Source organism: Globicephala melas, chromosome 9, assembly GCF_963455315.2.
Source record: "Globicephala melas chromosome 9, mGloMel1.2, whole genome shotgun sequence".
In the NCBI taxonomy this organism is placed as follows: domain Eukaryota; kingdom Metazoa; phylum Chordata; class Mammalia; order Artiodactyla; family Delphinidae; genus Globicephala; species Globicephala melas.
Window position 1 is genome coordinate 174,865 of NC_083322.1, and position 24,647 is coordinate 199,511.

At 56.2% G+C, this 24,647-nt stretch overlaps 1 protein-coding gene and 1 long non-coding RNA gene across 5 annotated transcripts in view; one reads left to right on the forward strand and one right to left on the reverse strand.

The window, feature by feature from the left end:
• The window catches only part of VIPR2 (vasoactive intestinal peptide receptor 2), a 68,765-nt gene extending 55,922 nt beyond the window's left edge, over positions 1 to 12,843 (forward strand). The window contains exons 6-13 of the mRNA XM_030854390.3: positions 581 to 722; positions 4,893 to 5,043; positions 5,692 to 5,752; positions 6,706 to 6,775; positions 7,307 to 7,398; positions 10,482 to 10,611; positions 10,694 to 10,735; positions 11,992 to 12,843. Coding sequence (XP_030710250.1) covers positions 581 to 722; positions 4,893 to 5,043; positions 5,692 to 5,752; positions 6,706 to 6,775; positions 7,307 to 7,398; positions 10,482 to 10,611; positions 10,694 to 10,735; positions 11,992 to 12,168 — 865 coding nt within the window. The 3' untranslated portion in view covers positions 12,169 to 12,843. The remainder of the gene's footprint in view (positions 1 to 580; positions 723 to 4,892; positions 5,044 to 5,691; positions 5,753 to 6,705; positions 6,776 to 7,306; positions 7,399 to 10,481; positions 10,612 to 10,693; positions 10,736 to 11,991) is intronic.
• LOC115851914 (uncharacterized) lies at positions 580 to 11,567 on the reverse strand. 4 transcript variants are annotated; one of them, XR_011377698.1, is made up of 4 exons: positions 11,092 to 11,567; positions 10,491 to 10,723; positions 4,739 to 9,811; positions 580 to 3,827 (listed from the first exon to the last, which is right to left on the reverse strand). It is a non-coding gene; the product is annotated as an uncharacterized lncRNA (long non-coding RNA). The 4 variants fall into 4 exon arrangements; XR_011377696.1 differs by having other exon boundaries at positions 10,491 to 10,749; XR_011377697.1 differs by having other exon boundaries at positions 10,491 to 10,752.
• Positions 12,844 to 24,647: the final 11,804 nt, after the last annotated feature.

Consider the following 24,647-nt stretch of genomic DNA (forward strand, 5'->3'; position numbering starts at 1 on the left):
CCAAAGCAGAATTTAAGTGTTGTAAAATAACTATAAACAAAATGTTCTGAGCATTTTTTAGAGAAGCAAAATATCACATAAAGTTAAGTTCAGAGACAGGTCCTTTGATGTGGGTCTTGCCGGAAATTTGCTGCAAAGATGGGTGGTCTGCACATCTGTGAAGTGGGGGCATGCCACCGCAGGCTCGACTGAGCACGGCTTTGCTTTATACTTTTATGCTGAACTCCTGTTTCTAGGACTCTGATCTAAGGCGCTAAGTCAGAAATAAGGGAAAAGGTTTATGCACAAAAATATTTATCATAATGCAAAGCTGTAAACATCTTAAATATACAATAAGGAATAGTTAAATAAATGATTAACTTCCATAAAAAAGAAGCCTTAAGATTAAAGCCACACAGGCAACTATGAAAGTGTGCCCCAAATCAGTGTTTGATTATCTATTTCCTCCCCCTTCCCATCCCCCTCCAATTCCCCTCCAATTCCCTTCTGTCCCCATCCATGCCTCCCCCTCTCCCCCATCACCCTCTCCCCGCCATTCTACTCCCCTCTCCCCTCCCACCACCGCCTCCCCCCTCCGCAGGAAGCTGCATTGCACCAGGAACTACATCCACCTGAACCTGTTCCTCTCCTTCATCCTGCGGGCCATCTCGGTGTTGGTCAAGGACGACGTTCTGTACTCCAGCTCAGGGACTCTGCACTGCCCCGACCAGCCGTCCTCCTGGGTAAGGCTGTCCCTGTGGGCGGGGTCCTCTCATGGGGGGCAGGTGCCTGTGTGAACTCCAGCTCCACAGAACTCCCTCCCCACCGCCCATCCCTTTACTCCAACCCCACTTGGCATCGGGAAGAAGTCCCAGAGCCGGTGGTCCCCGTCAGGGCGCGGGAGCGGGCCTGAGCTCGGAGCAGGCCCACGGTGGCCAGAGACACAAGGTGGGCACGTGGGCACTGCCCGGTGGGAGGTCACGGCCGGAGTGCTGACCCCAGGCAGAGCCGGCCTCCCAAGAGGCCGCTGCCCCGAAGCACCAGCGGCAGCTCGAGCCGGATGTTCCTGGCACGGGTGGCCACGCACGACGCCGTTTTCTCCGCACATGTCCGGGATTCTGAGCAGTAGATGCTTCCCCTGACTGCTGGGTGGAAATCACCTGCGCGGTGAGTGCGTCCCCGCAGCACCTGCTGGGAGCGCAGTGCCCGCCCGTGACCCGCGGGCCCAGCTCTTTGCAAGAGGATGAATCACCTTAACTGTCAGTTTCTGCAGTGCAGGCTTGGCTTGTGGTGGACATCAGTGGGCCTTTAAGGCATAGTTGAGTTTAGTGCGTTTATATTGAGCTCCTCTGAGATCAAGTCCTTCTACCCAGTCTTCCGACACCCAGTCGCACCCTCCACCTGGGTTCTACACGGCACCCTAGTCCTGGTCACAGCTCTTCCACACTAGCCGGAATGCTGTTCTCCACCCGCCTCCCAAGCGGATGGATTCATGTGCTGGCACCCTTGCTCTGGACTGAGCAGATTTGAGTCAATGTCGTTTTAACATAGTAAAGCCTTTATCACACCGAAGAACTTCAGCTGCTTCTTAGGTCTGCAGGTGCAATAAATATCTATATACTCCTGGGATAATCTTGACCAGGAGGCATGTGGACTGAATATAATAAAGAAATTAGCAACAAGATCCTCCACCTGGCAAGTCCCAGCCGCAGGTGGAAGTGCGGCCCCTGGGCTCTTGTCCCTAGATCGAGCCTCCGCTGCACAGCTGGGGGTGCACCCGCAGGCCTGGAGCAGGGGTGCCTGGCTGTCCTCCCGCTGAGGAGCCTTCGGTCCCGTCTCTGTGTCTCAAAGCTCTGCTCGAAGCAGCGCTCCGTACTTAGCTCTTCATTAAAGGACGTAGTGACCCTGACGGGCCCACAGACAGCAGGCCCTGGAGCGGTGCTCTCAACTTTCTCCTGCTGTGTAGACGGAGGATCTGGCTGAGGGACGGGCAGCAACAGGGACCTGGGTGTCCCTGCCCTGAGTCCCACCTGCCTAGGGGTAAGCTAGGAGGCCCTGGGCTCTGCAGTGAGGCTGACGCATCTGAACAGGGATGCACCCGGCCCAAAGCTGAATGCTGACCAGCTGCTTGCTGTCCCGGGTGGGTCGGGGGGAGGCGGAGAGCCAGAGACAAGGGCTGGAGGCTGGGCTGGGGGTCTGCACATTGCAGAGGGTCCTGGGCCCACTGAGCTGCCACGTAGGCCCACAGCCCGGGCCAGAATGGCAGAGGGGGTAGGAGAAGGGGAAGTGAGAAGAGCCCATCAACACACACAGGTGCACAAGTGCACACACACGCAGAACACATGCACACAGAGGTGCACAGGCACGCAGAAACACACAGGCATGCGTACGCTCACACAGAGACACAGGCGCACAGACCCAGGCACACACACACCCTTCAGACTCTGTCCCATCACGAGTTTGGCTCCGTCCCTGGAAAGACGGCTCCAAAGGAAGGGGCTTTGCATGGTGCTGGGGGAGCCCATGTCCTCGAGTGTGGAGCAGCCGTGGACACAGGACGAGTGAAACTGCACACGTGGACATCACCACGCCATCGCCTCTGCCGCTCACTGTGCACTGAGGGCTCCAGGCAGGAGACCCACAGAGGCACCAAGGCCCATATCCCCAGCCCTGCAGCTGTCATCTTCACGTGTTTAAACAAAATATCCTGTTGACTTGCTCTTAGCCAGCACCTACCGATGCTGTAAGTCTTCCCAGCACTCTAGGGAAATGCCGTCTGGCCCCATAGAGCCTGAGGGGACGCGTGTCTCCAGGTGTGACGCCTGATTTTGCCTTTGACAACCCTCATGGTAGGTGCTGTTTTCTCGTCCTTTTCAAGGAGTTGGGCCTCAAAGAAGCCAGTGTCTTTATTGGATCAAAACGTGGACCAGGAGACAGAACCCCTGCCTCCGTCCCCACCTAGGCCAGCCCGCACATGTGTGGGCGCCTCGCTCTCTGCACTTGTTGGTCTGGGTTTGATCTAAACCTGTGGAAACCGTGCTCCAGTCTAGAGAAAATCCTCCAACAGGATATCCTGGAAATCCTCTGAGTCTAGCGGTGTCTCAGGGTCTGCTTTGAATCTCCCGTGCAGGTGTGACGTAACCTGTGCGACACCCTGTTTTTGTGTCTTCTGTCCCCACGAGCGTCAGTGTACGTGTATCTTCGTGCACCAGTGCTCTCACCTCGGTCAGGTGGGTCTGGAGAGAGACTGGAGGGACCAAAGGGCACATGTGTTTACATTGCGACAGATAGTGCTAGACAGCTTTCCAAAGGCAGAGATGCCACGGGTGCTACGGATGCTGCGTGTGCAGGACGTGCCCTCTGCGCCGGCCAGCAGGGCTCACCACAGGTTCCCTCCACCCGTGGGTGTGGAGCTCTTCCCTCCTCGACACCCAGCACGCGCCTCTGTCACTGTCCCAACGAGGTCTTGGGTCGCTTCTCCTGTCTCCACAGCAGTGTTGTCACGTGCGTCTTTCCACTTACGGCGGCCCAGCCCCGATGTCCAGCGGGCCGCCTCCACATGCAGACCCCCTCCCCGCCCTCAGCATCAGTAAACCGTAACCGCCTTAGAAAGAGACGGAACCACACTCCACTTAGGCAAGAGAGACCTGGTGCGAGGTCAGGGGCTGGAGCGTCCTGGAGAGGATGGAGCCGCTGTGAGTCCAAGCGCCTCATGACCCCGGGGAGCCAGCTGAGAGGCTGCCGTGCATTGTCTGCAGCTCTGTCCACCCCATACACGTGTACGAGTGTGTCCACATATATGCAAGTACATCCACCCATCAGCCACATACACATATTAGGGGAGGCGGCTGCAAAGACACAGAAGGAGGATAGAAGTAAAAGTACTGTTCTTGTTTTCAGCTCACTTATATAAGCTTAGTGATTGAAAGCCTCAATTTCATGTTTGCTCATGACGTGGAAATACCTGATATGTTTACTTATATGAAGGTCTGAGAGATTAAAAATGCATTTACTTTATGTAATACATAATTTTTCCCTTTCAAAACTCCTGGGGAAATAATGTATTTGGTGGGTTTCTTGTTTATTCCTTTATTTTTCCATCTCTTGTTAAGAGTGCACAGTGAGGAAGAACAAAGGAGAAAAAGTGGAAGTGAGTGGAGGGTAAGGATGCAGCGAGGAGAGGGGGATGCAGGGAGGAGAGGGGGATGCAGGGAGGAGAGGAGGATGCAGGGAGGAGGGGGATGCAGGGAGGAGAGGAGGATGCAGGAGGAGAGGGGGAAGCAGGGAGGAGAGGGGATGCAGGAGGAGAGGGGGATGCAGGGAGGAGGGGGGATGCAGGAGGAGAGGGGGATGCAGGGTGGATGAGGATGCAGGGAGGAGACGGGGATGCAGGGAGGAGAGGGGGATGCAGGAGGAGAGGAGGATGCAGGAGGAGAGGGGGATGCAGGGAGGAGAGGAGGATGCAGGGAGGAGGGGGATGCAGGGAGGAGAGGAGGATGCAGGAGGAGAGGGGGATGCAGGGTGGATGAGGATTCAGGGAAGAGAGGAGGATGCAGGGAGGAGAGGGAGATGCAGGAGGAGAGGGGGATGCAGGGAGGAGGGGGGATGCAGGGAGGAGGGGGGTCAGGAGGAAGGAGAGGGAGGTCAGCCAAGCGTGCCAGGCCCCACATGGTCACTCTCAAAGTTACATGTCACCCTCAGGGACACTGTGCATCTGCCTGGGCCCCATGCTACCCTCCAGCGAGTTCCAGGGCCTCACCTGAACAGGCACACACCTCCAGGCGGCACCTCTGTGTTGGGTGGCCACGTGCCTCGTGCAGCACGGGCTCGCGTTGGGACCTGGAGCCGGCTGCCCGCCCCGAAAGTCCTCATCCAAACGCAGTGTGCTCTCTCACTCTGTCTGTGGCATCCAGGTGGGCTGCAAGCTGAGCCTGGTCTTCTTCCAGTACTGCATCATGGCCAACTTCTACTGGCTCCTGGTGGAGGGGCTGTACCTCCACACCCTCCTGGTGGCCATCTTCTCCCCTAGCCGGCGCTTTGTGGCCTATCTCCTGATTGGATGGGGTAAGGACTCCCCCCGACAGCCCACTGCCACCCCCAAACCCCCCAGGTTCCTGATTGCTGTCCTCTCTGACCTATAAATGCAGGTGCTTTCAGCTCAGAAAAATGCTGTGCCGCCCCTGTAGGAAGAGCTTTTCTAGAGCCAACAGCTTAGTATTTCTGGGAGCCAGGACCTGATTTAAAACTGCTCTGACTCTCATTGCTGGGGCAAACCCTGATGGTGGGCAAGTCAGAAGGAAGGGGCCTGGGAGGAGGAGAAGCAGGGAGGCCATCCATCACGAGGTCCCACTAACGTGCCCATCAGCAGGGCTGTGCGTCAGCTGCGGGACCCCCACCTTCACAGCGAGGGACTCCCCTGCAGGTCTTTGCCAAGTCTGAACACAGCCTCCCCAGCACGTTGACACCGACACCCAGAAACACAGAGATGTGTTTCAGGACTGTGAAGCCTTCAGACACATACTCAGTTATCTTCACTGCTTAGTAAGGCATGAGCATAAGCCTGTATGTATTTATGAAGAGCTTCCACTTGATCTTTTCATCGGAAGGCCCTTGTCCCTGACCATCAGGCTAATGAAAGCTCCCACGTGTGCCCCTGCTGGGCTGGTGCAAGTAACCAGCATGGGGTTGTGGTCACCAGGTGTCTTTCTGCAGGCATCCCCACCGTCTGCACAGGTGCGTGGGCTGCGGCCAGGCTTTCACTAGAAGACACAGGGTGAGTGCCATGCCTGTAAAGAGAGGTCAAGCAGCACTGAGGTCCTGGCATCACTGGTCTTGGGAAACCAGAGAGAAGCTTCGTATCTGGTCAAAGGCAGCCTTTGGACACGGATGGGGAGGACGTTGAACTGCACGGGGAGGAATACGGGTTGGAGTGCTTGGAGAAGAGCCCAGGGACAGGTGGGGCTGAGCTGGGCCTGGCAGCGGAGCTGAGGTTGGGGTCAACCAGGCAGAGACGGAGCGGCCAGCCCAGCGAGGAGGCCGGGTTGAGAGGCCAGCTGGGGCGCAGCTCTCCGAGGTAGCGCAGTTGGACCAGGGCCCAGAGCACTTCTGCCTCGTGTGCACAGTGAGCCAGACCGTGGCCCAGACCCAAGCACCAAGAGCTCCCACCACCGGCGCTGTGCCTCATGCAGGACCCAGGGTCTACCAGTTGTCCACTACCAGTAACAAACCACCCAAAGCTGGGAGCTCACATAGTCCCAGTTGATTTGGTGTGTTTCTGTCCCTGGAACTTGGGGCGGTTCTCCTGGCCTCAGCCTGGCTCACTCACACGCCACAGGCACCTGCAGGGGCAGCCAGGGCCGTGGGTCTAGGCAGCGTACGCTGGGTTCCAAGGACTCCACATCCTGCTGTCAACCAGCTAGGACCCAGGACGAGGGTGGGTCTCTGCCCCTGCTGGGAAGGGGTGTGGGTGACGGAGTGAGCTGGAGGCATTTTACAAGCCGCCCACCCCAGCTTCCTGCTGGAGAGAGCGCGTGGCAGTCAGGAGGGACCCCCTAAGGAGCCGCGTGAGTGAGAGGGCTCACGGTCGGGGCGCTTTGTTTCGCAAGCCCCCGGGGAAAGTGTTCAAGCCCCCGGGGAAAGGGTGAGTCTGCGGCGTGCTTATCCTCCTGTGCTTGGTTTGTAGATGGAATTGGTGGTAACGTGATTTTCCTTCTCTCTTTTCAACAGTTGCTGGGATACCAATGACCACAGTGTTCCCTGGTGGGTTATACGAACACCAATTTTAATTTCTATTATAGTAAGTCATTTCTGTATTGAAACGTGAGTTGCCTGCCGGGTTGCACACTTGGGCAGAGAGCGAGCCCACTGTCTGGTAGTAACTATAAAGGGCCCGTTCTACTAGGTCTTCTGAGACAAGTACCCTGAGGCTGAGCTCTTGCATGGTGGGCTTGGCCCACCTTCAGGACGAATTCTCAGTGAAGCGGAGGGCGAGAAAGAGACAGTCCTCCAGGGGAACCTCGGGGTGGGGTGGGGGTCAGAGTCAGGTCCCCCAGGTGTGCAGCCTTAGAGCAGAACTGGATTTCCACCTGCGGATTTCACGTCTCAAAATTAATTTTCTCAACTCAGCTGCCGTGCCCTGGGGTCGGAACGTATGTGATGCAGCAGAGAGACACTGTCTGGCTCTGACTCAGGGGGTGGGGCAGGGAAGAGCAGAACTAGGGGCAGGGCCCTGGTGCTTCTGAAACAGCAGAGGCACACACGTCCCGGCCACACCACCTCCCTTGCAGGGGGACTTCACACACAAACGTGTCGTCTCTTTTTCGTGCAGGTCAATTTCATCCTTTTTGTTAGTATTATACGAATTTTACTGCAGAAGTTGACATCCCCAGATGTCGGCGGCAATGACCAGTCACAGTACAAGTGAGTATTTGTTTAGCTCCAGCTCTGAGCCACCCTCACCAACCTCAGGCAGCCTGGAAACTCTGAGTATATGTGTGGAGAGCAGCAAAACTGGGGTGCGAGACCCTGCAGATGACCCCAGCTTTTCTCCTTTAGTCGCAGGAGTGTGCTCTTGGCCACTTTACAGGGACCCCCGGAGATGGACTGTCTTGTCCAAAGGCCAGCGTTGCCATGGCAATTTTTCAAGCCGTGTTCCTCTCCTTCATTCCAGCGTGGATGTCCTCTAGAGAGCAGCTTATTGAAGTGTTCTGCCCGCTCTCCTGTTTTGTAATCTGACTTTTCTCTCCTTGGCCACACGTTGTTTGTATTTTATATTTAGTTCTTTCTTGCCCATCAGACCACAGGGTCCAGGGGACACCTCATGTCGCGCCCTGTACTTAATAATAACTCAAGTGATGTTTGTTGCCTGGATGACAACATGAACATGGCTGTCATCATCTCCCTCGTGGGGAAGAGAAGTTAAGTAAATCACTCCCCATCATCCAGCTGATTAATAAGGGTCTGAGAACTCCGTAAAGGAACTTGAGGGTCATATGAATTTCTATCAAGAATTTATAAAGAAAAGATAAAGCCCACAACTCGAGTATAAAATAAAGCCAGTTTAGTGTGGAGTGGTTGGTCGAGCTGATAGGAGCCTTGGATACAGGCAGATTGGGGTTGGAATTGCAGCTGCAGAAGCTGCGTGACCCTGGGTGGGTTACCTGACTGCCCCTGCAGGGTGGGCCCCCCCTCAGCTGTCTCCTTCCCTCCCCTCCTTTAGACAGCAGGGTGGACCTGGGGAGACAGGTGGCATCCCCTGTGGTCAGCAGCCCAGTGCTGGGTTATGTACCAGCTGGAGGCCTGGGGGAGGTAACTGCACTGCTCTGCCTCGGTTTCCTCACCTGTGAAGTGGAAATAATAATAATAATACTTGTCACAAGGTTATAAGGACTGATAGAGTTAATATTCAAAAGACATTTAGTGGCTGGCACCAGCAAAGTGTTGCGATAGAGTTTGGTAAACATATACATATAACTGTGCCCTGAGGTGTGACAGTCTCTGCCCAGCCCACATCAGAGGTCAGGCCTAGAGATAGGATTCCACGTCAGACCACAAAGGATAAAGTGGTTTCAGCCGAACCTTCCAAGTAGCATCTTTACTGCTCAGGTGAGAAGCCGGGCTGGTTCCTGGACTCGCCCCATGCCTGCAGCTCAGGCTGCCCTTCCAACTGAACTTCCAGTTTCTGCACATCTTGTTCAGGGCCACGCTGACCTTTCCTCTGGGCTCTTTGGGAGCGTTCCTAAGCGGATCTTAGAGATGGATGCTTTTACTTTGGAAACAAAATAAAGTGGGCATGATAGAATCTGTTCTTTTTCCAGGATAACAAAAAGGCAGAGCACATCTTTTCTGTGTATCTGTCTCGTAACAGTAGTGGCAGATGTCCAGGCACAGGGCCCCAGGGGTCCAGCTTCTAAATCCCTTTTCTAGAAACTAGCACAACAGCAAATTCCAGATGGATCAATAGTGAGAATCCAGGCAGGTTCTCGCTAACATTTAAATAAAGGGCAGCTCCCTGCAGAATCCCAGCCTTCACTCGCTGGGCGGCAGAGACCGAGGTAGTGAAGGTAGCAAGTGCACCGTGGGTATTGCAAAGTCAAAGGTTCAGAGCTGCACGTCCGGCAGCTGGGTGGCCAGTGAGGCCTTCCCTGCCCACCAAGGCCCAGGGCATGCTCACATCTGGTGCAGAGCGTCTGGGATTCAGAGTTTGTGCAGATCGCCCAGTACAGAGGAGATCTTGTTGTAAGTGCCACAGTGCCTCAAAAATATGTAAAGCAAAGGGTGACTTTTTTCCGAGTGTGGGCTGGGGTCCACCAAGCAGAGGAGACGCGGAGGAGCGCGGAGGTGCCTCCCGCCTCGGTTCCCACCGCTCAGAGTTGCCAGGATGAGGCGGGTTGTTTTCTGAGTGTGGGCTGGGGTCCACCAAGCAGAGGAGATGCGGAGGAGCACGGAGGTGCCTCCCGCCTCGGTTCCCACCGCTCAGAGTTGCCAGGATGAGGCGGGTTGTTGGAGCGGCTGCCGGTTCTGGGGTCACCCAGGGGCCTGGACATGCACACGTACCACCTGGGGGCCCAGGCCCCTGCATTCCTGACCAGCCCCGCGGTGGTCCCAAAGCTCCTGACCCTTAGAACGTGCTGGGCTTGCTACACCAAATGTGGCCAGGTTGAGTCACCTGGGAAGGTGCTGGGCCACCTGCAGAGACCTGATTTAACTGGATGAGGGGCAGCCTGGACTTGAAGAGGTTGAAAATCCCCCAGATGATTCTCATGTCAGAAGTGGCTTATAGAAGTGGTCCTCAAAGTGGGGTCCCGACAGCAGCCTCGGCATCTCTGGGCACCTGGTAGAAGAATTCTCAGGTCTGCGTTTTAACACGACCTCCAGGTGGTTCTGGTGCAGGTAGGGCTGAGAAGCCCTGACTTAATGTGTCCTGTACCTGCTCGGGGAGCGGGAGGGGCTTCGAAGGGGGTGGGGTGGGGGAGGATTGAGGTCAGGTATTTTATTTTCAACACAAATGCAGTGAGAAGAAAATCTGCTCTTTGATTAGGGAGGGTAAGAGCTCTTCGATAGGCAGAGAAATTAGATCTGGTCCAGGTTCCCTGATTCCTCGGACTCTGTGCGATCCAGAGCAGGGTCGCCTGCCAGGACCCATAAACAGACGTCTGCGGGAACACTTTCTGTCACGCTTGTGCTCAGGGGGCCACCCCTGCTTTTGATCTGAAAGTAAAACTTGCCCCCATCCTCCAAAGGCTGGGGATGGTCTCGGCTATTAAAGCCAGTGGCACACGGGGCCGTCAGACCCGCTCAGAGCAATGTCATCCTTGGCAAACTCGTCAGGATTTCTTGGAAGAGCTTTGCTGCTTTATGAGGCAAAGTGGTGGCCATCATCGCGTTTGCACACTCAGTCCATACGGGGTGGGGTGGTGTCAAAGCTAGGGGGCCCCTGGGCTGGCCAGCAGGCGGCCGTCGGGTCACCTCGGGAGCTCGGGCCCCCCCCCCCTGTGGTGCAGGAGGCTCACCAAGTCCACCCTGCTGCTCATCCCTCTCTTTGGAGTCCACTACATGCTGTTCGCCGTGTTTCCCATCGGCATCTCCTCCAAGTACCAGATACTCTTCGAACTGTGCATCGGATCCTTCCAGGTGCGTGGGAAGGGGCTGGGCATCCCGGGGAGGGGAGGGTGTGAGTGAGCTCTGACCCACCGCCCTTCTCGCTTGCTTGCAGGGCCTGGTGGTGGCGGTCCTCTACTGCTTTCTGAACAGTGAAGTAAGTCCTTTGACCTCCTCGGGAAGCACAGGTTCTCGGCTTGTGAGGGAGTCCCTGAAACGCCCCTGAAACCCCTGGGGAGGGCCCGCCCTGCTGTGGGGTCAGTGCCGTTGCCCGGCGCCCGCGGCGCTCGGCTCCGTCTTCCCGCACACCTCGCCCGCCCCCGCCGACCCGCAGCGTCCCAGAGCCTGTCCGCAGGCGAGCGCCCGGACAGCCCCGCCCCCGGACAGCCCCGCCCCCAGGCGGCCGCGCCCCCCGGACAGCCCCGCCCCCCAGCCAGCCCGCACCCCCGGCGGCCGCGCCCCGCCCACCCGCCGCTTTGCCTCTGCCGCGCCCCGCCTATAACCTCGCCTCACCTGGGTGGCGGCTGCCTCTCCAGCGGCTCGCTCGGCGCCTCGCGCGTCTTCCTTGTCACCCCGCGCTGTCCTCAGGGTCCCCTCCCTCCATCGCTTTCCTCGCTTCTTTCGGGGCTGCCAAGCGGGAGCGCTAGCGAGCATCGGCGGCGGGAGTAGCAGGAAACTCCAGGCCGAGGAAAAGCGCCGGCTCTGCTCTGTAAACGTTTCCCATCCCTAAGCAGCACCTCCGCGCAGAGTCCTCAGATAGGGGAGGGTCAGCCTGGAGACCCCTCCGCGCCCAGAACCCCGGCTCTGGACCGCGGGCGGCGGGGAGGCGGGCAGCGGACGCCTGGCTCCCAGCCGGCCCCGCCCCCTGCGCCGGGGCGTCCCAGGTCCCCCGTCCGGGCCCCACCCCGGCTGTGTCCAGCCGTCTCCGCTCCCCCGGCCGAGCCGGCGTCTGCTGCGTGCTCCGTGCCTCCCTGTCCCGTGTCGTCTGAGCGACTCCTGCACCTCCCTCCCCTCGTTCTTTCCGGACCCCCCTGACACCCCCTCCCCCCGGGAGCCAGGGAGCAGAACCAGGACTGTAGGGCAAAGCGCTGGGGCCCCGGCTTCCACAGGAGGTCTTTTCTGAAAAGGCGAATTAGCCCTCTCGGGCTCTCGGTGTAGCGGCCGCTGCCTCTGGATTGAAGCCTTGGGCTCCGTAGTCTGACCTCCTTTCTCTTGGTCCCGCATCCTTCTCCGCTTCTTCATTCCCAGGCCCGTCTGTCCCCGCCCCGCGTCCATGGATATCACACCCTCCACACCCAGAAAAGGGCCGAAGGGGAAGCGTTCATCCACGGGCATTCGCCCTAGGGGGAAGCTGGGGTCTCGGTTCCAGCTTGCCCACCGCCTGAGCCCCGCCTGCTCTCGCCCCCGCCCCAGGTGCAGAGCGAGCTGGGGAGGATGTGGCGGCCGACTCTGTGCCCCAGCCGGCCCTCCGGCCGGGACTGCAGGCTGCACAGCTTGTCCGGCTCGAGGAGCGGCTCGGAGGGCACCCTGCAGGTCCCCCGCGGCTCCCGCGCCCTGTCCTTCCTGCAGACAGAGACCTCGGTCATCTAGAGGTGCCTCCACACCGCAGCCCGAGCCCCCAGCCAGGGGTGCCTGGGGTGAATCGGCTCGGACCCACTGGAGCGGGCTTGGCGTATCCCCCCCGTGGAACCGGCTTACCTTGTAACCGCCCGGGGTTTAAACCTAACGATTGTTACACTCCAGCATTTCGGTAGTTTTGTGCTTTATGTTGTTTGGCCGTGCAGACAGACCCATTTTCAAAGAGACCAGGAAAGATCAAGGTGGCAGTAGCCCAGGACTTGGGTCCAGCGACTGTGGAAGAAAACAGGGGATTTTCTGATCTCAGTGCCTGTTCTCAGGGGGCACAGGCCTGGGCTGGGATGCTGGCCCTGAGTGACGTGGTCACCCTTCCTCTGCATGACCTACATCGCCGGCCTCAGCCCCCAGGTCCCACAGGGCAGCCCCTTGTGTGCAGGACACACAGGCGCCCGCTGAGGGCTTCCGTGGAATCCTCCCGCAAGCCCAGGTGGGCCCCGCCTGGCACAGTCACGCTCACACCGCCATCCAGGCTCTTCTTTCTGTGCCGCTGCACTCGGTTCTCCAACCCCTTTATGATACTGGTCCCCTTTAACAATGAGGCCACAGAGTCTTCGTTCTGAGGCATCACAGACCTGAGCGCAAGTGCCAGCCATCGGGATGACTGGCTCCAGGGGGCGGGGCCTGGCAGGCAGGGCCAGGCTGGGCGGGGGTGGTGGCTGGACGTCCAGGGGCGGGGGTGGGGGGCGCCGCGAGGCCGTCGCCCTGCAGCGTCCCTCTGGGGTGTGCACCCAAGCCCCCTGTGAGAGGAGCCTGGTCAAAGAGTGGCAGCGTCCACCCGGAGCCCCCGGCAACCCGGCTCCCCAGCTCAGACGATTTGCTGCGACCAGATCTGCACGACCAACTGAAGAGCCAGCTCCCAGGGTGCCCGGGGCCGTTGGTGGAGCGTGGGAGTCAGATGTGCACCTGGAAGTCCGTCAGCTGCCGGGAGCCAAGGCCGCGGGCCTGGAACGGGGAGGCCTGGCCTGACTGACAGCAGAGGGGAGAGTGAATATCACTCACTGTTAGCAGAGGAGGGGGTGACCAAATAAAATGTTGTAAACGTGTGTGGAATGTCCTCAAGCCGCCATGTGTGACCGCTTGAGTAAAACCCATTTCGTGTCTGTTCGCTGGGTGACCCCGGCCAGCAAATGCTGAGGCCCCAGGATCTCAAACTGAGGACATTCGGAGGAGATCTTCCCGTGTCTAAAGCGGAGCCTGGATGGCGTACGGGGTGGGAAGCGGGGCACGTGGCAGCTTGCAGCTTTTGCAAGCAGCCACCTTCCCCAGGGCACTTACGCCGCCTGCCTGGACGTGCTCCTTGCAGCATCCGGTCAGCGGTGGGGGTGATGCGCGGGGCGCCCGGCAGCCCTGCAAGGGTGGGGGGGGGGCACCTGCGGCTCCCAACACACCCACCCCACAGCTCCACAGAACCTGAGAACCTGCTAACTAGGGCCAGGGCTGAGCACATGCGTGCCTGCATATGTGCACGTATGTGTGTGTGCCTTCTGGGAGCTAACCCAGATAAAATCTATTTCTAGTAAGCTCCATGTTCAACCAAACTGCTTCATTCCAATACCGCACACTGCTAAAGGTCAAGTTCTCCAAAAGCTGACTTAGAAATGAGCAGACGGACCAGCCTCCTGTGAGTTTCTGAGAGCCCCAGGTGCCAGGTGATGGTGCATTGTCAGCTGTCCACTGGTGGAAAGAGCTTCATGAGAATTTGCTTAAGGTAGGAATACGTTGCATTCGCAAGGAAGGGAAGTGAATAGGTGATGTCGGGACGGGCAACAAGCACCTTCCTTTCTTAGCAAGAATGGCGTTTTTTCAATGGTGCTTTTTATCAGGTTTTCAGGTTAGAGAAATTATACAGAGGAGTTACCAAACCTCAGATATTATAGGCAGATATCACCCAGAAGGTGAAAAAGCTCTGAATTTCGCCCTCCATCTGGCTCTTACTGCTTGAGAAGTAAACATCCAGAGTGAATCGTCTTCTTCCCAATAGTTTCCTCTACGTCTACGCAAACCTCTCCCTCCCTCCCTCCCGCGCTTTCTTCTTTTTCTTCGTGGAAAGTAGGTCATATTGTGTAGAAGTTTCTGCTTTTTTAGTTAAGACGGGCTGTGTGGGTCTTGCCTGTCTGCACACAGATGTGCTTTACTTGTAACAGCTGCGTGAAGTTCCATGGCACGGACGCGCTTGGTTTATTCCACACCCCTGTTGATGAATGTTTGAGTGCTTCTGCATGTGCTGGAGCATCGCCACAGAACAACGTCCCGGAAGTGGGAATGGGTTCCGGGCCTGCGCTTTTGGCTCTGGGCGGGTACGGCCCTGGAAGAGGTGGCCTCAGCGCCGCTCTCACCAAGCTGCGGTAGACACCAGCATCACTGGGGTTCCCATCTCTCTTCGCCCCAATCTGCTGTCTTTAGTCTTGGAGACAGCGAACGTCTCTTCTTTACAGAAAGCTTTCTCTTTAGTTCTGAGCCTCAGCCTGACCCACGGACGTAGACGTCAGGTAGCCAGGCCCCTGCTTCTCCAGTCAGCTGCCCCACCTGAATGCAGGTCCTGCTGAAAGTTTACAGATTAACTTGCTTATTCGTGGAAATGGGGACAAGACTCCGCAGAGGTCGTGGGCGGTGTGTCATCGTCACCTGTTTGCATCGCCGACCACCGGGCCCTGTAAGAGGCCCTGCTTAGCTTGGGGACGTCACAAAGGATTTAGGGCATCGTTTATACTGAAGAGTGTTCTTTGCAAGATGGAGAGAAAAGGGCCTGTCACTTCCATTATCTTCTCTAAAGGTTTAATGAGGAAAGTGGAGCAGGCACAGGCGGTGGGGGCCCCCACTCGTGACAGCAGTCCCACCACCCCTGCCCAGGGGCGTCCCGGACTGAGCCCTGGAGAGCAGGCCTCAGCGCCAACAATGACCCCAGAGCTGTCACTGGGATCTTGGTTAAAGCTACTTATATTCATTATATTCAACCCCTGACACTGAAGGACCAACAGGGGGAAATAAACTATTGGAATATAATTACAAAATAATGAGGCCAAGTAGCACCAATTTCTCTTTTGGAGATTTAGGACTTTACAAATCCTTATATGCTGAATGCTATAGATAGCCAAGTATAAGAAGCAGCAAGTGAACTCAATACACCTGAAAAACACAAGCTTTCCTGGTTTTAATCATTATAATCATGAATCTAGAATATGCAAAATTTGTGATTTTCAAGTCATAACAAAAATAATTAACAATTCATTCAGATTTAAAGGCACACAATATACTAACACCCGTCATAATGTGACTCATCACTGCAGACTTTCACATGCATGGGCACATGTGTTCTCCCAGACCTCTCAGCCTGCTGTGAAAACCCACGCACCATCTGTTCTGGGCTCTGTAGGAGCCCCATCTCTGTAAGTTTAGTCCCAGTCTCTGTGCGCGCATGAAACACACTCATGAATGCTGGACTAGGCGTTTCCGGAAGCAGCCCCGGCCGCCCCCCCCCCCCCCCGGGGCCTTTGGAAAGGGTTTTGGCTGGCTTCCCTCCCCACCCACAACCGAAGAGAGTCCCTCCTTGTCAGACAGGCTTAAGGCTGGGGGATGGAGAAGCTGAAGGAAGAGGAGGGGGGCGGAGAGCGTTTACTCTTGTGGGGGCGATGGGCAACTTAACAGAGCAGCGCTGCAGATAGCACGTCGTGCACAGAACAGGGGTGCAGGGAAAGGGAGCTCGGGAGTTACCGAAGCCACCAGGCGCCCACTGGTACAGAAGGCAGAGAGGGGGCTTCCCTGGTGGCGCAGTGGCTGAGAGTCCACCTGCCGATGCAGGGGACGCGGGTTCGTGCCCCGGTCCGGGAGGATCCCACATGCCGCGGAGGGGCTGGGCCCGTGAGCCATGGCCGCTGAGCCCGCGCGTCCGGAGCCTGTGCTCCGCAGCGGGAGAGGCCACAACAGTGAGAGGCCCGCGTACCGCAAAAAAAAAGAAAGAAAGTAGAGAGGGACCCAAGTTACTTAAATTACCTTCGTGGACTTCACTGTGGCTCACGGTCCTCGACCGCAGCAGGTCTGCATTGTGTCTCCTTCTCCATCCCTCCATTTGTCCATCTGGCCGTCCATCTGGCCGTGAGACCATGCAGGGCTTTGCGGACAACAACGCCGAGAGCTCAGGAGGGGAAAGAAGGGTCAGAGTGCAGGGCAGAGGCAGTGAGGGGCTTCAAGCCCACAGGAAGGAGAGGTGGCGGGTGGGGACAGCTGTGGCCTGAACGCAAGGCTGTGAGGGCTCAGCAGCCCCACACCCTGTGCCCAACTGGCCGCTGCTGAGAAAATCTGTGAGGCCGGAGCCAGGCTCGTGCCCAAGAACCATGACTGGGTGTCCACTCTGTGACCACCAGCCGGGCAGTTGGAAAGCGCATCCTGGGGCCACCTCTCCTGGCATTCACCTGCTGGCCCGTGCCCTTGCAGCGCTTGGAGCAGGGGTCAAAGCAGACTGTCGGTGATGCCACCGACCCCCACCCCACGTGGCCCCATGCCGCCCCCGGACCTTGGCTCCCAGCCTCGCCGGCCTGACGACAGCCTTGCAACGGCAGAGGGAGGCCACAGCCCAGGAGGGAGCGCCTTTGGCTGAGGCCACGGGGTAAACGGGCCGAGCTGGCCCAGGGCAGCCCCGCCCTCAGCAGCCCGCGGCATGCCGGTCACTGCAAGCTGCCTAGGCTCTGTGTCAGGTGGGATATCCATAAAGCACCAGCCCCCCTGTGTGCCCAGCCCCTTGCTCTGGTCCCCAGGCCCCGCCCAGGGTGAAAACTCAGCAGGGAATGAGAAAGACAAGTGAGGGGGCCTTGAGCTTCTTCAGCGTCTGTGCGGGGTCACCTTCGTGCAGACCTGAAATCAGATGATGTGAGTGGCCTCTGCCAACCTGCCTCTACAATGTCCCAGCTGCTCCAGAAATGCCAGGGCTCAGGACGCAGGATGTCACCCTCTTCTGCGGCTTCGGGCAAATTTCTTGAATAATCTGGGCTTCAGCCATCTTCCCTGCAGAACAGGAGCGGGGGAGGAGAGGACGCGGGGCAGGTTCCCCTAAATGCCCCAGCGCCTCCACCTGCCCCGCCTGCTTCCAGGGCCCTCCCATCCCTGCTCACGCCCCCCGGCCCTGTCCCCACACTGATGAAGCCCCCGTGGAGACCAGTGGGCAGCTTGCCCACCAGACCAGCGAGGGCTAGACCAAGCCCGGCCTGTCCTGCCGGCGACACTCGAGGCTGCCTGGTAACTGAACCTGGGTCAGCGAGAGGGCTGCTGGGAGGCGTCACGTGCCCCCCCACTGATCCTGAAGGCACCGTGGTGGGCCGTCAAGAGGGTGACCAGGAAAGGAGGACGTTCCCCACGGCACCTGCTCAGTCCCGGGTCAGGGGGCACCTTTATCCCTCGGAAGCGCAGGGTGACCCTGCGGCAGGCGCCCCCCCAGGAGCGGGAGGGCAGGTGACCTCATGTCTCCGTCTGCCCACCCGGGGCTGGGGAAGCATCTCCGAGAATGTTTTCTAAATAATGTTTAAGAGCAAGTTGAAAGGACGCTTGTTTGCAAAATATACCAGAAGAGTGAATGGTGTCCCAGTGGCGTTTGACTGTGATGTCATCTGAGCAAAGTTCCCGATGGGCTGGGACTCACCCAAGCCTCGGCCCCCTCTACGCCCCCTCCGGATGGTGCAGGGGTCCAGGCCATCATGGCGGGGACGGCGTTTGCCCCCCGGCAGCCCCGTTCTGGCCCTTGGCTCTCAGAGGAGCCGGGATAGGACGGGTGCCCAAGTCCACTCCCTCCGTCATCCGGGGACCTCCCCCAGGCCCACCTCCCTCCAGCTGACCAGCAAGGGGCCAACGTAGGGAGCACTTCCTGACAGGCACGTGAGGGGCGCGCTCTGGCTCCTCCCACACGGGACGAGGACCGCTGTGCTTGTGTGCTGATGCGGCTGCCTCTGAGCTACAGCCTGGGTGTGGGGGGACTGGCAGGCTGGGCCCCGAGCCCACTCCCAGCCTCATGACCTCTGTGGGGACAGACTGTGTCCACTGCAGATGCCCTAGAACCAGCCTGATGCCAGTAAGAGCTAAGTAAGTGTCAGCCAGTCCCGACTTCTTCTTGTGGCAGAAACTCCATCTCCCCACAAGGAGCTTCTAAGTAAGAAAAGTATCAACACTTAGAAAACCGACTAACAGAAACAGATAATCAATGGTCAAAAATTATAAAAGACAGAAAGGATGAGGAAAAGGTTACACTCCCCATAAGTAAAATAAAAAGCTGGATGCCGTAACTGCCTATAAAAATGGCACTGCTCAGAGGCTACAGCTGTATTATGTGGTGTGACATTACAAACTTTATATTCAGTGGCTTTATTATACCATAGTATTATCATAATACAATACAACTCGTATCATATAGCATGTTATTATTCCATATTTACTCTATAAACCTTAAAGATATTCTAACTTTAAAATGTTCATTTCATTTGGCCCAGTAATTCCATTTCTAGGAATTTTTCCAATTTAAGTATTCAGTTGTGCACACGATTTATGTGCAAGAATAGTCATCACGATGTTATTTATGATATCAATGTCAAAGAGAAACAATAGAAACATTCAGTCATTCCAGAGCGATTAGATGTTGCGACTGGACCACAGCGAGGAGACTGAGATGGAAGGCACAGGTGGGAAGCCTCACCACGTCAGCCAGGAGCCGCTGGGTGCTCTTCAAAGAGGCCAACATCCTGGGAAGGAAACAGCTGCATAATCTGAGAGGCCATCAGAGGTAGCCCTCAGGGATGGTCAGCCTGCAGTTCCCACCACCGTGCACCCCTGCAGTAATGAACTCGATCAAGCAAACCATTAATAGTGCGACACAAACTGCATGGTCCAGTTACTCACCTAGCAAGGGTATTTAGGGATAAAGTTTACAACAGCCATGTTTCGATCAAACAAACTGGGGAAAGGAAACGGCCAGCTCATCTCGCACAGGTGGGGTCACTTACAAAGCAGAGACGGGTGTGTCTTCCCTTACGGCTCGGTGTCTCTTCCTGAGATCCAAACTCAAATTTCCACTTGCACATCCGACATCATCCCCTGTACACCCACATCTTCTTCCCCTTCACGATGATGAAGGGTCGATTCATCAGAAAGACGTAATAGTCCTAAGTGTGCCAGCACCTGGGGACAGAGCTTCAGACACACGAGGCAATGGACAGAACTAACAGAAGAAACAGACGCATCTATCACCATAACTGGAGATTTAAACACACTTCTCTGTGACTGATAGAACAAGCCTGCCAAAAAGTCATTGATACAGAAAGTGTGAACAAAACATTAACCAAAAATATCGCCCAGCTTGGCCTAATCAACATATATAGAACATATACATAGAGAGAACACATATAACACACAAAACACATAGAGAACACATGTGTAAAGAACACACAGAGACCATGTCTACATATGTAGAACATATATACAGAACATATACATATGGAACATATATAGAACACGTCAGCCAACAACTGCAGATTGTGTATTTTTCAAGTGCACATGGAATGCTCACCAAATAGACCACATGAAAGTCTAGACAAACTTCACAGAAATAAAACCATACAGAGCAGGTTCTCTGTACGAAATTAAGCTAGGAGTTGATAATAAAAGTTAACTAGAAAATATCCAGTATGAAAAGTTAAACAACACATGTCTAAATAGATCTGAGAAGAAATCACAAGGGAAATTATAAAATATTCTGAACTGAATGATAACAAAAATACAATGTATCAAAATTTATAGGACTGAACTAAAGCAATCCTTGGCGGAAATTTTGTAACTTGAAATATAGACAGAAAAAGAAGAAAATTAGGAAAATCAGTGACCTAAGCTTCTACTTCATGAGAAGAACAGATTAGTGTCTTCCTCCCAAATCGGTTTGTCCCCTTACACTTTCACGCAGAAGCCCTGGAATCACCCCGTCCTCACAGCCGGGTCATCAGGGCGTCTCGTCGGCTCCAGCCACCACCTAACCTACCCCATCCCCTCGTTTACAGCCTCATTTTGTGGGTGTTAACCAGCAGCTTCTTAGCTGGTCTCTCCGTGAACCTTCTCCCCCCATATTCTTCCCCAAACCAGCCGCAGGGTGACCTTCCTGAAGTGCAGCTCGGCTCACGCTGTGCCCACCAGCACCTTCCAGGGCCTTCACCCCCTTCGGGGGCTCTCGCCGTCATGAACACTCTAGTCCCGTTTTCCGCTGGACTCTAAGTCTCCTGGGACAAATGATGTCTTGGTCACCTCTGCACCCTCCGAACTGAGGCGTCACTGCCGAAAGCAGGCCCCTATTAACTTGCTCCCTGTTAATTTGCTGGTGGTGGCCGAGGCCGCATGCCGCCTACAGAAGTGTGTAGGGATCTGGCCCAAGTTAGAAGTCACCCCTCTCTGCCCATGTCATCGGGACTTGTAAACCCAGGAGGCAGATACTTTGGGACACAGAGAAACAAACGGGCCAAGGGTCTCCTGCCCCTTCTATTTCCAGTGAAGGGCAACGTCCAAAGGATCCCTAGACGTTGACCTGCTAGCTTTCTCTCTGCTTGGAAGTAGAAAACCTTAACTCAGTCACAGAATTCCTAGACACTGGCCCTATTAGATCTTTCCAGGGAACAAAGATCCGGGGGACTCTTAAGCCAGTTCCTTATGAATCTGTCAAAGTCACAGCACACCCGGCACTGCCTGTCTGCACACAGTGGTGAGTAGATGAGGCACCTGAAGGCTTTGAAGGGCCAGAGTAGGGGCGGCCTGGCTGGAGCGGGGGGAACAGAACCCTGAGGACTCGCCCTGGGGGCCGGGCTTGATCACCGCCTCTGCTTCTGCGTCCATGGGGTTCTGGGGCGTCGTCTCAGTTCATCTACAGGCGCCCCATCTGCCTTGGTCTCTCTGGCCCTGGACAAGCTGGTAAAAAAGATGCACTTTAACTGAGCATCATTTAAAAAGAGGTGGAACATTCCCAGTTCGGCAGGCTCTATATTTTAAAAGACGTCAACCAGAACCTAATAAATCTAACGGCGTAATTCCAAACAAAAGGCCAGAGGGGCGCCACTCCTGCCGGGCTGGACAAAACAAATCTGACGCTCGCCTGCAAGAGTAAGTGCACGAAAGACTGGGACGCGGCTCCAGTTTGCAGACAAAGGAGCCAGATCATCAAGGGCAAGGCACTTAGGTTAACAGCGGTGCTGCGTGAACGCTGTTTCCAGTGTTGACGGCTGAGTCACCCGCCGCGCTCCTCTCCTCCCACCCCAGCGGTCGGGGCAGGATGCCCTGGCCTGAAACCTGCTCAGCGGGGAGAACTCGCCCCAGAAATCAGCAAGCCCCACCCATCTCCCGCCACCCCGCGACCCCTCCCCGCCCTGGGCCAGCCCGGGAGCCCCGGCGCCCCAGTCCGTCCGCACCTGCACCCCAAGCCTCCAGGCCCTGACCCGCTTCCCAGGCCCGGCCCCTCCGCGGTCCTTCTCGAAGTGCCCTCCACCAGCACCTGTCAAGAGCCCACATCATCCACGGTATTTGCAAAAAGATCCTAGGTTTGGGATTGGAAAACGTGACCTCCACAATATTTACGTGGCTTATTTTGCAAGGAACTTCTCTAAACCTTCAGTGACGTAACGATGGTGTGGAAACACGCAGGTGCTCACCGCGCCCACGTCCTGGTCCCCAGCCCCAGGCCCACCTGCACCTCCCTCCTGCTCCTTGGGGGCGGCCCGGGGCTGTGCGGGAGGCGCCGAGGGCCCCCAGGAGGGCCCGCACCTCAGGCCCCTCGGAAGGCTCAGCGAGGGCAGCAACTGGCCCTGCTGGGGGCTGACCCACTAAGTAACGCGGCCCATTTGCATTTTGTAAGCGAAGGGCCAGGGACGGAAATGCACGCGGTAACAAGGGTTTGAGGAGAGGAACTTAGAGGAAAAGCCATCTCCATTAAACCTCTCAACCCACCATCCACCTTCACCGCCACCGACTCAGCCCCTGTGACTCTGATGGGGACCCAGGGACACAGACGTGCCCAGGGACCCGCCACTGTCTGGCCCCTGCCCTCCGAGCTGCTCCAGGAGGTTGGGGATAAAAGGACATTAGCACTGCACACACACAGACCCAACAGACATCACTGCTGAGGCGATAATGCGTAAAGCCAGGAACAAATGGTTTTACTCACAAACAAACTTTCTTTCCCCTCAAAGACTAGGACCGAGCAGGCCTCCAGGGAGCCAGTGACCAAAGGAGCAGCACTGACCGGCTGGGCCTGCTCTGGGTCGTGCCCCAGCCTGAACGGCCGGCGGCCTGGAGCTCGGAGGGGAATGAGGCGCTGAGCTGGAGACAGCAGCCAGGGTCCTTGCTGGGGGGAAGCAGAGAGGCCGGGCTGCCCCCAGACGGAGACTGGGCCACCCTGTGGGCCGAGGGGGCATGTCCATCAGAGCATCTCTGAAGCCACACGGACCGGACTGGGGCCCCGGCTTCCCTCTCAGAGGCTATGCTGCTCGGGGCTCATGACTTGGGCTCCCAGAGTCACGGCAATGGGGAAAACCCTGCCTCCCTCTGTGGGAGCAGCAGGTGTTCAAATGGAGGGACCGGCACATCGCGGGGCCCAGTGCACATTGGCTCCATGCCACCCCTCACGGCCACTCAGACTTCAACACAGAGAAGCTACAGAGGAAGAGATAAAAGTGCTTCAGTGCTGAAACTGTAGCTGACAACTCAGGAAGGAAACAGCCACCATCGCCCTTAGATGCACAAAACAATGTCCCGTGGCTGAAGGAGACCATCACCCGCCTAGGGACCTCCAAGCCACCGTGGGACCCACCTGTGTGAGTCCGCTCAGGACAGTGGGTGACAGACCACAGAAAGGCGCTTCCCAAGTTCTGGAGGCTGGAAGGCCAAGGCCAAGGCCCAGCAGACTCAGTGTGTAGTGGGCCTCTTCCTGGTTCACAGATGCGACCTCACGGGGGGTGGGGGGTGAGGGACAGGGGTCTCTCTGGGGTCTCTTCCTCTAGGAGCTCTAAGCCCATCGTGGGGGCTCCACCCTCCTGACCTCACCACCTCCCCAAGGCCCACCTCCTGACACCATCGCATTGAGGGCTTGGTTTCAACATATGAATTTGGGGGCACAGACATTCAGCCCACCGCACCAACAAGTGTGTAGGGCTGTTAAAGAGAAGGTTCAGAGCAAGCGTGTAGTAAGAGGGAAATGTTTAAGTTGTGGTGTCAAGTGTGAAGACAGATCAGTGCACATGGTCCTACGGGCGCCATTGTGAGAGGCCCAGAGGGGCTGTGCGGGACACAGCGCACACCATGCCCAGCTGCGAACCCAGCACTGTCAGGCCGCCTCTCCTGTGGCCTCTTCTCTTCTCTCTGCCGTTCTAAACCTTCTATACTTATGAGCACGAATTATTTTTATAACAGAAAAACAGATAGTAAACCGCTTTAAAAATAAGTTACAATTACAAAGAAAACAATCAGCTTAGTAAAGAAGTCTGGTTATATAATGAAATGGTAGGTTTCTCACCAAGAAAGTCAAATGGGGCTGTTGTAGAAGAGATTCCCCTTCCAATGTTAATATTCTGAAATTCTAACGTACTTTACTTCCCATAATCAGAAAACTCTCCAATGCTTAAAAAAACTACTGTGTAAATTAGAAACCTCATTTGCAGGCCGCGGAAAAATTAACTGGGGACATCATTTTTTAACATATGCTGCTAATCTGGGATACAAATGCCTTTAATTTGGCATTTCTCTTCCATCAGCTAATCTGTTTCTCCCACAGTGAGGGTGGACGTTTGCCTTGTGGGGACAGTTTACATTTACACCAGCTGACAGGGAAGCCTCACCTCAGGGCCAGGAGGAGCCAGAGCTGATACGAGTGTTCGGTGCCGTTCTTAATACAGAAGTTTCTATTATTCTTAGTAGAAGGAGCGTTCTTTAAATATTAACAACAGAATTACCAACATCAGCACCTTCTCTCTGAGATTCACGCACGGCGGTCTTGGCCCTAAACAACGCACTGCTTTTCTCTTTCAAATCCCATTTCATTCCCTGCCTTTTTTTCCCACCCTACTGCGTTTTCAGAATAAGTTCTCTGACATCTCAGGCCATCGAAGTGAAGAAACCAGTGTAATTGATTGGTCTGCCTCGAGAAATGACGGAGGTCCCAACTTCCTGAACTGAGTCCCCAGACACTGCCTCTGAGACATCGGAAGGTAAGAGGAGGGACGGTCCGGTGGTTTAAGGGATTTTCCTTCATCTCGTATCAGTGGGTTATTCACACACAGTATCACACATGCCTGTGTACACACAGCGACATGTTGCTTCATTGTGGGGGTCCTGGACTCCCTCCTGAAGACTCGCTGTCCACACTAAGGCCCTGAAGTCCAGCAGTCAACAAGCTCTCTGTCTTTAGTCCAGTTTTTCCAAATGCACTG